This window comes from Mixophyes fleayi, chromosome 3 (assembly GCF_038048845.1).
Source record: "Mixophyes fleayi isolate aMixFle1 chromosome 3, aMixFle1.hap1, whole genome shotgun sequence".
Taxonomy (NCBI): Eukaryota; Metazoa; Chordata; class Amphibia; order Anura; family Limnodynastidae; genus Mixophyes; species Mixophyes fleayi.
Window position 1 is genome coordinate 328,328,290 of NC_134404.1, and position 12,803 is coordinate 328,341,092.

At 42.0% G+C, this 12,803-nt stretch overlaps 1 protein-coding gene across 1 annotated transcript in view; it reads left to right on the forward strand.

Annotated features, from left to right (window-relative positions):
- The first annotated feature begins 4,587 nt into the window (after window positions 1–4,587).
- Window positions 4,588–12,803, forward strand: part of FLVCR1 (FLVCR choline and heme transporter 1) — a 32,524-nt gene continuing 24,308 nt past the window's right edge. Inside the window, exons 1-3 of the mRNA XM_075204232.1 lie at window positions 4,588–5,292; window positions 8,349–8,493; window positions 12,473–12,613. Of these exons, the coding sequence (XP_075060333.1) occupies window positions 4,684–5,292; window positions 8,349–8,493; window positions 12,473–12,613 (895 nt within the window). The 5' untranslated portion in view covers window positions 4,588–4,683. The remainder of the gene's footprint in view (window positions 5,293–8,348; window positions 8,494–12,472; window positions 12,614–12,803) is intronic.

Below are 12,803 nucleotides of genomic sequence, written 5' to 3' on the forward strand. Positions count from 1 at the left end.
CGGAAACTGTAGAAGTTGAAGTCTGTAAATCACACACAAAAACAGGCCACAAAGTGTAGCAACAAAACTAATATTTAGTGCATCAATTATTTCCTAACCACTGTAGGTAATAAGTATCTCTGCCATACAAATCTATAGGGAGACTGCAGAGGTGGGAGGTGAGGAAATTAGCTGCATGGGGGGTTAAGGAAAATGGCTGCAGGGGGGGGGGGATGCAGGTTGGGAGGAAAGGAAAATTGCTGCAGGGGGAATAGGGAAAATGGCTACGAGGGGAATAGGTACAGTGTGGGAGGTAATGACAATGGCTGCAGGGAGCAATGGCTGCAGGGGGTATTTAAAAAATAGAGCAGCTTTGATTGTGTGGCGGTTACATGGATGCTCTCTCTGGTCTCAGCAATCACTAGAATACTAAATATTAATGAGATGGGACTGGTAGAGGTTTGTATTTGATTGGCCACAACTGTTCAGACATTGCTTATATAAGCCTGGAGTGTTATTATTATTATTATTAATTTTTATTTATAGGGCGCCACTAGGTATCCGTAGCGCCGTACAGGAACAAACGAAATTAAAATACGAGGAGAGACAGCAGAGTACAGTAAACAATAAGCACAGTAACTCCGTGAGCTCAAAGCACAGCTAGGGGCGGGGGAGGGGAGAGGGAGCCCAAGAAGGAGGGCACGGATGACAGGGAGACCCTCAGGGGGAGAGGAGGAAGCGAAAGGGGACGGGGGAAGAGGGTCCTAGAGGAGGAGGGCTAGGTAGCTGGAGAGCAGAGTTAGAAGTGGTGAAGACAGGAGGAGAGAAGACCCTGCTCAAAGGAGCGTACAATCTAAGGGGTGGGGTAGACAGACAGAGAGACACGGGGGAGAGAGGGAGAGAAGGAGGAACGGAGGATAAGGATAAGGGAAGGGGAATGAAGGGGAAGAGGCAGAAGAAAAGGTAGGAAGTTAAGTGGGGGACTGGAAGGCTTTAATACAAAGGTGGGTTTTTAAAGCACGTTTGAAACTGGACAGATTAGGGGAAGTTCTGATGGAGGGAGGGAGCTTGTTCCAGTGGAGGGGGGCAGCGCGGGCGAAGTCTTGGATACGCGCATGGGAGGAGGTGATCAGGGGGGAAGAGAGGCGACGGTCATTGGCAAAGCGGAGATGGCGGGATGGAGCATGAATAGAGAGGAGGGTGGAGATGTAGGGTACAGTGGAGTTGGCGAGGGCATTGTATGTAAGAGTGAGGAGCTTGAAGAGGATTCTGTAGGGGAAGGGGAGCCAGTGAAGGGATTGGTAGAGGGGGGAGACAGACGAGGAACGGCGAGAAAGGAAGATAAGCCTAGCGGCTGCGTTAAGAACAGATCGAAAGGGAGCAAGATGAGATTGGGGGAGGCCAGTGAGGAGGAGGTTACAGTAGTCCAAGCGGGAGATGTTCAGAGAGTGAATAAGACATTTGGTGGCATCTTGGGAGAGGAAGGGCCGGATGCGAGTGTTCCTATACACTTATGTACTCGGGGGGGATTTTACTATAGCCGTATTAACCTAGGGCTGCCAGAACATTTAATCAGGCCCTGGCTATAGCACCATGCCATATATCCAAGTTTATAAATAAGCTATTGCATTGCTGGCTATGATATTCTAATTTTTTTAGCATAACCGTGACCTTATTGGTTAAAATTTTCTTAAAGCTAATTTATCATGACAATCAAAATACCATCACGATGCTAATTTGTTGATCTGTAACATTTTTCCTATGCTGACATTATTACAGATCTGGGCATTTAATTACACTTACAGGTAAATCTGATAGACAATCTTAAAAGCGCTGATCAATTGAATGATAAATAGAGGGCACATGAAATAGTAGAGATTGATTACTATAATAAACTACATACAGTAATAGATAATATATTACAGTTGTTATACTGCATTTTAACCACTTTATTCTTTTCTTTGTAATAGATGTTAACCTTAGGGGCCTGATTGATTAAGGATCTTAACTTGAGAAGCTTCTTATTTCAGTCTCCTGGACAAAACCATGATACAATGCAAGGGGTGCAAATTAGTATTCTGTTTTGCACATAATACTGACTGTTTTTTTCATGTAGCACACAAATACTTGATAGTGTATTTGTACACTGAAATGTAAATTTGATATTTGTGTGCTACATGAAAAAACAGTCAGTATCTAACTTATGTGCAAAACAGAATACTAATTTTCACCCCTTGCATTGTAACATGGTTTTGTCCAGGAGACTGAAATAAGAAGTTCCTGAAGTTCAGATCCTTAATGAATCAGGCCCCTAGTCGTTATCACACACCCATATAGAAATTAATACACTTATTTGTCTGGACAGATACATTTTTTAAACTTTTTTAAAAAGATTAATCCCTTCCTGCTCTGAATTAACTCATTGCTGACAGCAGGCAGTTGGTCTCATCCTGTACAATATATTTTGACATTGTTTGAATTTCGTGTGCCAACATTAAAACGTGTTGTCTCTAGTATAGTGGCAAATGATTAAACTTTTATTCATATTCCCAGTTTTTAAACTTACTATTGAATTTAAACACGTGCGTGCACAAGCAATGAAAGGTCAATATTTTGTTTAGTGTTTTTTAACCCCTTATTATACCAAATAGGGGTAAGAGTTTTGATTCATATAATTAACCAGTGTGGTTGGAACTCCCCCTTTTTATATCATATAACAGCATTTGTAGTTCAGCAAGCACCAGCACACCAAAGCAGTTTATGACTGCCAGGACCAGTAGTGCCACATTTTAAAATACTTATTTTGACATTACTGCCCAGACTAAAATTTGCCAGGCAGCTCCTTGGAGAAAATATATTTCTTAAGAATATGATAAAGGAGATACCATAAATAAACAACATCCCTACTATCAACATCTTAGCTCATATCTCACTGACACTAATTTCCAAGCATTCTCACCCCGTGCACAAAAATAAATATGCATTAAAACAAGAACTTGTGTTTGTTTCATGTTTTTTCAATTTTGGTTTGGACAACATTCAGTAGACTGAAAGGGATGGATGAAAATAGGGCAACACGGTGGCTAAGTGGTTAGCACTGCACTGAGGTCATGAGTTCAATTCCCAACCATGGTCTTATCTGTGTGGAGTTTGTATGTACTCCCCGTGTTTGCGTGGGTTTCCTCCGGGTGCTCCGGTTTCCTCCCACACTCCAAAAACATACTAATAGGTTAATTGGCTGCTATCAAAATTGACCCTAGTCTGTGTTTCTGTCTGTCTGTGTGTGTGTGTGTGCAGTGTCGGACTGGCCCACAGGTCTACCGGAAAAATCACCGGTAGGCCCCTCTGCCTTACGGCCACACCCCCTTCTAGTAGTGGGCGGAGCCCATTCAGCTCACATGTTCGGTATCCCTGCTGCCCTCCCCGGCGTCCCTGCTGCTGTGTGTACAGAGTTCATCTCGTCTGCTTGTTATAAACCTTTGTAATCATTCTCACTGCCGACCTGGTGTGGAGAGTTCCCCAATCACCATCCTGATATCACCCGTGTTACACGCAGTACGTGTGCCCAGATCCTGCCAGCGTGTTAGACAAAGGAGCGTGTGCCTGCTGGGAGACCAGGTCCATGGATTCTTGTCAGATATTTCCAGATAAGGTTTTACCACAGGGAACAGTTCCCCCTACGCACATCAGACTTCTTGTCAGTAAGTGTGTTACACACAAACTGTCTGAGCGTGAGCGGAATAATAAAGGGAATACTTGTAGAATATTTAACTTAAACCAGGAATTAATGTATGGCTGCTGAACATACGTATCCTGTCATCCAGCCGGCAGCCACGTTCTGGATCAAAGGGGAAGGGTCAGCTCACCTGGTGATCGGCGTCCCCCCTGCTACAAGGGCTTGTAGTTTCACAACACCTGGAGTGCCACAGGTTAGCCAAGCCTGGTTTACTGGAACAATCCCAATTTTTGGTGACTGTTCTACCCAATCTAAGGGGCAGGTGAAGACTGTGTACTCTATATACACACTGCATTCTTTATATACTACACTATGGTACTAGCTGTCCTTCGTGAGCTGACCACTCCCCCTCTAGTGTCTGGTCCCGCCTCTATGATGGCCGGCCACACACCCACTGGTGGGCCCCTAGCATTGCAGTCCTCCGGTGGGCCCTTCATGCCCCAGTCCGACACTGTGTGTGTGTGTATGTTAGGGGATTTAGACTGTAAGCTCCAATGGGGCAGGGACTCTGTACAGCACTGCGGAATTAGTGGCGCTATAAAAATAACATGATGATGATGATGATGATGATGAAATTGTAGCAAGATACATTGTAATTCTGCCATAACAAGCACTGTATTCTATTTTTACATCAAGTGTAAGGAAAACAGATGGAAAGTGTATTCAGTAGGTGAGCCAAGGCTGCTACTCAATGGGCTATTTAGTTGTGTCCCCTCTGAACACAGCGGCCTGTGCCCGCCACAAAGTCAAGTTCTCCTCACACCCTCCCGTTTATAAGTCACAGGACAAGAATGGGCGTGTCACGGACTCCAGAGCTGATTGGCTGGATGGGTTCAGGCAGTGGGCGCTGATTGGCCGCTCGGTACCGGCTCACTTGCTCGGGCACAGCTAGTGCTGGCTGTCACCCATCAGTACATGCCGGCCGGGCAGAGGACACGACGTGTCCCCGGACACTCTACGCACGCACCATGGTGTCCACCGAGCTCAGCCACCACCACCACAACGGTAACATCCTGGGCACGGAGGCCGGGGACGGGCTGGCCAGCCCCACTGGTAACGGCGATGTGCCGGTGGGTGTGAGCCCGGAGCTGGCACAGGATGAGCGGCAGGCCATGCTCCCGGGGGCACCGGCGCTGCAGACCCGGCTGTACCGGCGCAGGTTCCTGGTGCTGGCGGTCTTCTCGCTGTACTCGCTGGTGAACGCCTTCCAGTGGATCCAGTACAGCATCCTGTCCAGCATCTTCACCGGCTTCTACGGCGTGTCCTACCAGACCATCGACTGGCTGTCCGTGGTCTACATGCTGGCCTACGTGCCGCTCATCTTCCCGGCCACCTGGCTGCTGGACACCCGGGGGCTGCGGATCACTGCGCTGCTGGGCTCCGGGCTCAACTGCCTGGGGGCCTGGGTGAAGTGTGCCAGCGCCCGCTCCGACCTCTTCCCCGTCACCATGTTCGCCCAGGTCATCTGCTCGGTGGCTCAGGTCTTCATCCTGGGGCTGCCCTCCCGGGTGGCCTCTGTGTGGTTCGGACCCAAGGAGGTGTCTACAGCGTGTGCCACAGCTGTGCTGGGCAACCAGGTACAGTGCCCACCTATAGGTACCATGCTGTGTGTGTGTGTGTGTGTATATATATATATATTTCTCTGTACAGTGCCCACCTATAGGTACCATGCTGTGTGTGTGTGTGTATATATATTTCTCTGTACAGTGCCCACCTATAGGTACCATGCTGTGTGTGTGTGTGTGTGTGTGTGTGTGTGTGTGTGTGTGTGTATATATATATTTTTCTCTGTACAGTGCCCACCTATAGGTACCATGCTGTGTGTGTGTGTATATATTTCTCTGTACAGTGCCCACCTATAGGTACCAGGCAGTGTGTGTGATATATACTGTACAATGTATGCATATAGAATATATGCATTGTACTAAGTATTGATTAGCAACCTGAGATATATATATATAATTTTATATTATATTAGTATTCAAGGGTGGGGACCCTGACACAAAGCCTGTCTGTCATGGCTGGTCATGAATTTTTTATTCAGTACCCACATGGCATTTTTTCCTACCGGACATTACAAGCATGGACAATCTGCTAACCTAATGTACAAATCCTTCATTAGAAATGTGCCACAAATCTTCAATCTTTTAGTGGAAAAAGTACTATGTAGACCATAGAAACCTTTTTTCTTTTTATACAAGGCCATAGGATTAGGACAGTATAAATTGTTTCATTATGAAGCATCGGTTTATGTATGTCGTAGTCCATAGTAGTTGTCATATGACAGCTAATTGGTAAATGTACAATAATCTTTATATAAAACATGTTTGCGGTAGTCTATAAAAGGAAGTGAACCAGGAAGAAGTTCCATGTGTAGTATAAGCTTCAGGAAGTGCAGTGAAGAGAGAAAATCTATTGAGCCAGTAATTAGACAAATAATAGTAATATACCATGTAGTTGATTCATATTATAATTATAGCAGGACATATATCACATACAAAGTAAAATGTAACATAACCAGCAATAAGTTTGTCTTTTTTCCTCCATATCCACATGAAACAAAGATGATCACGGTTTATAAAAAATGAATCCAGCCCGAGGTAGAGATTAATAAGGATTAGATGAATGGCATTATGCTGATAGTATTTTGTATTTATATGTATGTTAGCTGCACCTAGCAATGGGTCTACTTTATCTCTCTAAGCTATTTAATTGCTGGAATAGCTGTGATTGCCATTTATGACATCATTATTACATAATTAACATACTTTCCTATAAGTGCAATCATTTTATCCTTGCTTCCTTCTGTTGATTGATGGGGAAGTTTAGGAGTTAATTGTTAACTGTTAAGTATAAGTGTTATTAAAAATGTTCTTCTATTTCCAAACCAGTAATATAATCCATTGTTCCCAGAATTTCTGTCCTTTTTGTTTTTTTGTTTTTTTTTTGCAATGTCAGTGTACTGACTGTATCTTCCTAATGGAAAGTTGACTTTCATCCATTCTGAAGTCTATGTAGATTCCATTGAATGAGTTTCCTCTGGTTATAGATAAGCTGATCCTCTGCACTCTGGTTTAGTCTTATGAGACATTTCAGATGCTAAGGAACCAACAATCCCTGTTTTAATATAAGTCAGGGCATAAAAGTATCTAAATAGCATCTGAAATATTTCAAGGGTTTAAATTATATATCTAAGAGACAATATAGATAATTTGCATGCAGCCTGTGGTTGTCCATCATCTGTGGAACAACAAGCCCCATTATCCCCAACCAACACCAGAACTGGCCAGGGCATGCTGGAGTTTGTAGTTCTACAATATCTGGACAGCCAGAAGTTACTTACCGTACCTCCGGTGTAGAGCATCAGTTTTCTATAAATGTGTGGTCATATCCTTATTGCAAATAGAGCAATACAGGCCCTTAAGACACAATTACTTCATATCACCCATCCACAAATTACCAGCTAGGTTTTTATATTAGGATATTGTGAAACATCCCTAGTTATTGATCTTTGCAGGATGGAGTTTGAAACTCCTGCCCTAAACACCCACATGACCTTTTAGCTATTTATGTGTACGTTCTGTTCCATGTTGGCATTACCTTTAAAAGTTCACGCCAAGGTATATAAACCTGTTTTCATACCTCTTTCTCAATGAGCCTGGGGGTACATTGTTAAAAGTAAATGATTCTTACATTGCCACATTTTCTGCATTGATTTTGACAAAAACTCCAACTCCAGCACGTGAAATACCCCTCGTCACACTCTCCCTGACCTCCTGTCTATTCCACATTTCTATACTACCCACAGTGAGCTAAGCCGTGCATGTGATGTTACTACCGCAGTTTGCTTGTCACATGACTTAGACTGTCAGTGCATTTTTTTTTTTTAAGAAATATTGGCGATTATTGCCCATTGAGTTTCTGCTGCCGTGTTTTTGGAGTTTTTCTTGCAAAGTTCTTTTTTTTGTTGTATAGGTTTCGCTTGTAAGGCGGAGAGTTTAATGTCACGTGTGTGTATTTTGTGCAAGAGCAACCTGTTTATTTTGTTTTGTTCTCTTAACCTTTCTATGCAAGGCCACATCTTCATAAGGTGCAGCCTGACCTTTTCTAGAGCCTACTTCAATAATGTATTTTTTTTTATTATCAGATGATCCCTAACATTGAAAGAGCTTTTTACACCTTCCACTTTCACCTACTAAGTGTTACAGCATCCATTAAGATGTTGAAATCTACTCTTATATAAGTTTCATAACTGGTAGACTTAACTTGCATGACATCAATATGGGTACTTCAAATGATGGTGGCATCTGTATGAATCATTTAAAATTTCACAATGGGAATCTATTATTTCACTCTAAGCTAAGATCTTTTGCCAAGGTATTCTTTTAACTAACTCTGGTGATGTCTTAAATCCCTGTAATAGATAATCTTGGTGCACCGCTACTAATGATTTTAATATTGTAAATACTCCTATCCTGTTCTTCATTCTGGTTAAAAGCACAATACAGACTGAATAGAGAGTTTGATATATCATTTACAGTTCTTTATCTCTAAGACTTTCATAGTTCCTCGTTATTTAGCAGACAATTTAAAGGGTAAGCTGTCTTCACACTAATGTTTCTTTATTTCACAGCTTGGTACCGCTGTTGGCTTCCTTCTCCCCCCGGTGTTGGTGCCAAGGATAGACAACGATAAAGAGTTAACGGGACACAACATCAGCATAATGTTCTATGGTACAGCTGCTGTGTCCACGCTTCTGTTCCTCCTGACTATCGCAGGTAAGGCTGAGTCAGTCTGTGAGTAGGTGTAACATCAGCTCCTTAAGTATGCCGACTGACGGAAAGTATGGCCTCAGGATTAGCAGAGAGCGGCTCCTATTTCAGATTGGCACCTTTAACCCTTCCCCGGTACTGCTAATGTGGGTACCGATCATTACCTAGCCAAATATCTTTCTGAATATAACCGTATTTATTTTACAGTCATCGAATGGCAATAGAATTCTAACTGGAAACTTCATCCAGATACACGGTGAATCATGACACAACATAAACAATATCAAACCTCTAATAAGATGACTTGTGAATTTACATAACGCTACACTATATTACATACAGCTGATTATACAATTTAAAATCTGATCTTAAGAGACGATCGCTTTTAATCGATTTGTAAGAAAATCAGAAAGTATGATTGGCTATGGCTTAAACAGATATAGGTGTCTGCGTTGTTCGAGAACACCGTTGGGTATAGTGATACGTTTTTTGACCGTTTTTCCAAAAATTAGATTGCACCGTTTGTGCCGTAATTGAAAAATGATCTATCCGTAAATGAAGGCAAATGTTTGTTGGTAAACTTGAATATTTATTTCATCATTAGCATCAGATAATGGCAACAGAGGTTTAAAAAAATGTAAGAAAATATTTTTACTATGGAAAACTTAAGGAAGAAATGGGGCTCGGAACTGGAGGCTTTGTGGGGAATTTGGTTCCTAGCGATGTCCAATCGGAGCTTCGCAGGTTGTTAGGGCGATATGTAAAACAGTGATATTTTACTTACCATAATATGATTTGAATTCAATCCTTTGAGTCTATGGCAATTCTGTTTTTGTTTTTAAAAGTAAATTATACAGTCAAATTACGTGATTGACAGACATGATTGTCAGTTGACATCCTGGGAATGCCACATTCAGATACATTTACTGTACAAGCAATTTATTTATATTTCAAGTTTGTTTCATTTTTAAAGTACATATGTCTTCTCAAGTCACATAAAGTGGGTTATATTAAAGCACGTTTGACAAACTCAGCTGAGAAAACTGGATGAGATCCCAGTGTCCGCTTGTAGTCTTAATTATTTGTCAGACGATTAAAATGCCTTTATCTGTATACTGATGTTGAAGTAACAGGTAAAAAAAATATTTAAATTTACATGCCAGTCATTCTGTATTATAGAAGTGCTACTTGTCAAATATACGGGCATCAGTGCCTAGGAGGTGGTAATTTATACCTATATAATATAATTGAGGGGTAAGGGCATAGGTCATGCCTTTTGCTCTATTGTGTAATATTAGGACATACCCTGGCACAGATTAGCCTTGCACAACTCTGTGATGACAGTGCTAAATACTTCTTGTGATTTGACCGATAAGATGGCAGCAAATAAAGTTTGCTTTTAAAACGAGTGCTTAGAAAATCTTGTTCCCTAGTGGGTGACAGCCGTCAATCTTCCTCTCCAAATTATTTAGCTTGAACAGTCTGCTTGAAAAACTTTTATTGATGAAACATGGGATCATACGCTTTGTAATTGGCCGATTCAGATCACTACGGTTGTCTAATTCCATGAGCAGTGCAGTCGCTGATTCTTCTCAATAACCTGTATTTAGACATCTGTTCTGGTGTTGTCATTTCCCCACAGGGTTGAGCCTCCAGGTATGTTTTTACTAGCGATTAATTACAATTCCTAGGCCCCTATCTGCATAGGAATCATGTGTATCACTGAGGGCTATACAATCCTTGCAGCACACGTCTGAAATGCAATTATTAATTGTTATAGCATGCAGCCAGGCTGAAAATAAGCAATGTAAGACATTGCTGCAGTATTTGTATGCTGCCGCTGTTGAGCAATCTGCTCAGTTACATGAGGTCAACCAGCAATCTACTTGTAACGAGCCCAATATCAACACTGGTACGTGTCGCAGGCTCTTGTAGCTGTTGTGTATTGCAGGTGAATCCCGGCATGATCCCGGCCAGCTGTCAGAGGTCAGCCAACATGGGGCCATATCTTGGCTAAAAGCCACTTTTACTGCTAGAATACTGTACAAAGCCAGAGTATAAGATCCATTGTAGTCCTGTGTAACAAAGGAGTTGGTGATCAAAAAAAATATATATTCTATATGTCTCCATTCTATCCATTATTATTCTATAACTCCGCTGGAAATCTGCGGGGACAGTGCGAATTGTCCTAACGTTCTGTGGTTAGGTTATGTGCACAAGAGCGGTTTTTAATCCATTGTTTAACTGTTAAAAATGAATTTAAAGCGCACATAGTTGTTTAACCGTTTTATTACAGATTATTTATATACAATGGAAGAAAAACAGATTCAAAGACATCCATGTGCGTTAACAAAAAAGAGCCCCAAAGACCTCAATTGACAGCGGTTTTTCTATGTCTTTTCCTACGTTTAAAGACAGATTGAAGACTTAATGGGGCATATTCAATTAGCTTTCCGGTTCGCGGGATCGCGCCGGAATGGGGCGCGAAGTCAATCCGCGGTACCGCAATAACGTGGATTTTGGTTCGCAGCCCATAGGGTTGCGTACAAAAATCCGCGTTATTGCGGTACCGTATTACCGGCAATACTGCGCAGGTCTCGCGGTAACGAGCGTTACCGCGAACCGGAAAGCTAATTGAATGTGCCCCAATGAGTGTAGGCAAGTTCTAGGTTAAAATATTTTAAATTTTGTTGCATTGTGCTCGTGCAATTAATATACTGTGATTTTTGCTTGTTGTAACTACACAACCATTTATGTGTGTTTTTTGTGACACTTAAATAAACTACATATCCTGTTGGTGCTTACCTTCATAAATGTACAGTTATTATATACCAGTGCATGTGGGTTAGCAGTGTTCTCCCCAGCACCTATTTCCCAGGCACTGCTCCCGGCTCTTGGAAACCCAAGAGAGTCCTATTATAATATAATAAACCATTGTTTCTCCTATTAGAACAGGCACTATGTGAGCACTACATCCAGCAGTGTGTGTTACACCACTGACCACCAGTCTGACCAGTCCTGGCAGGTGTGGGCAATAACCTCCAAAAAATTTGAATATTATTGCAAAGTATTACAAATGCCTGCACCTGGCTAATTGTTAATGCCACCTGGCTGGCAAAATTTCCTGGGGAGCACACAGGTTAAGTAGAATTACAAACAAAGTCGCATATAATAGAGAATTGCAGTCCGATGGGCAGATGACTATAATACCTTACAGAATGAGTAAGTGGAATGTCCTACTAATCCTACTACTAGTCCTACTAAATGTCTCTTAAACTGAAATAATATATTTACCCCCCCTTAGAGTGTCTGTCATTCCCAGATTGATAAAAGGGCCCAGCTTGCTCCTACATATTGTTATTTTGCCCGCCTTTTTAAAACATACTATATATTTATCCAATTCAGTCTGTTCCTCTAGGGAAAAATATTTTCTTTAAATAAGATGGAAAAAACTTGTGTAAGACAGAAGTTTTTATAATCCTATGTATTGGGGTTAATCTGTCATTATCTAGGATGAGTAAATCTGGATTGTCAGCCATGTATGCACATTGTTTGAATCAACGATATAATATTTGAGCCATTTCTTGGGCAAGAACGCAAAGGGTGCGTTTAGAAACAAAGTTAAGGCCTTGGTGATCAAGGATACCCAGCATTGTGGCATTGCATGCCACAGTGTTGCTGCCTTTACAGTAAAGAACCCTTTCATAACCTCCCATTCCTAAACCGCTAGGGATAGCCCTGTGCCCCAATTGAAGACAACAGCAAACCAACCATAATCTGCATTGGATAAATCTCACGTCCTGGCGTGTCTCCGATGTGACCACACAACAGAATCACCTGTAGCTGACGTCTCGCAGAGTTCTCTCCTCTCTAATGTCTATTGGGGTTTATTTATATTATACAGTAATACCGGGAAGCATGGTCAGAGTTGGTGAAATACATTTGTATGTGAATATACTGATCCTGAGTCATTGATCTATTGCAGTGTTTAAAGAGAAGCCTAAGATCCCTCCCAGCCAGTCCCAGGCCGTTCTGCAGGACGAGTCTGCGGAGGAATACTCCTACAAGCTCTCCATAAGGAATCTCTTCAAGAATGTTCCCTTCTTGCTGCTGCTGATTAGCTATGGTAAGAGATGAACCTGTACTTATGTATCACTCCCACGTACCTTCTCTTTGTCTTATCTCTGTGTTTTATGACTTTCTATCTCTAGTCAGAGTGCCTATGATAAATGAGACCAGTTATATGCCAACTGATACATGCTGTTATTAGTATAGTTATTTATATAGCGCCAGCTTATTCTGCAGCGCTGTTATTA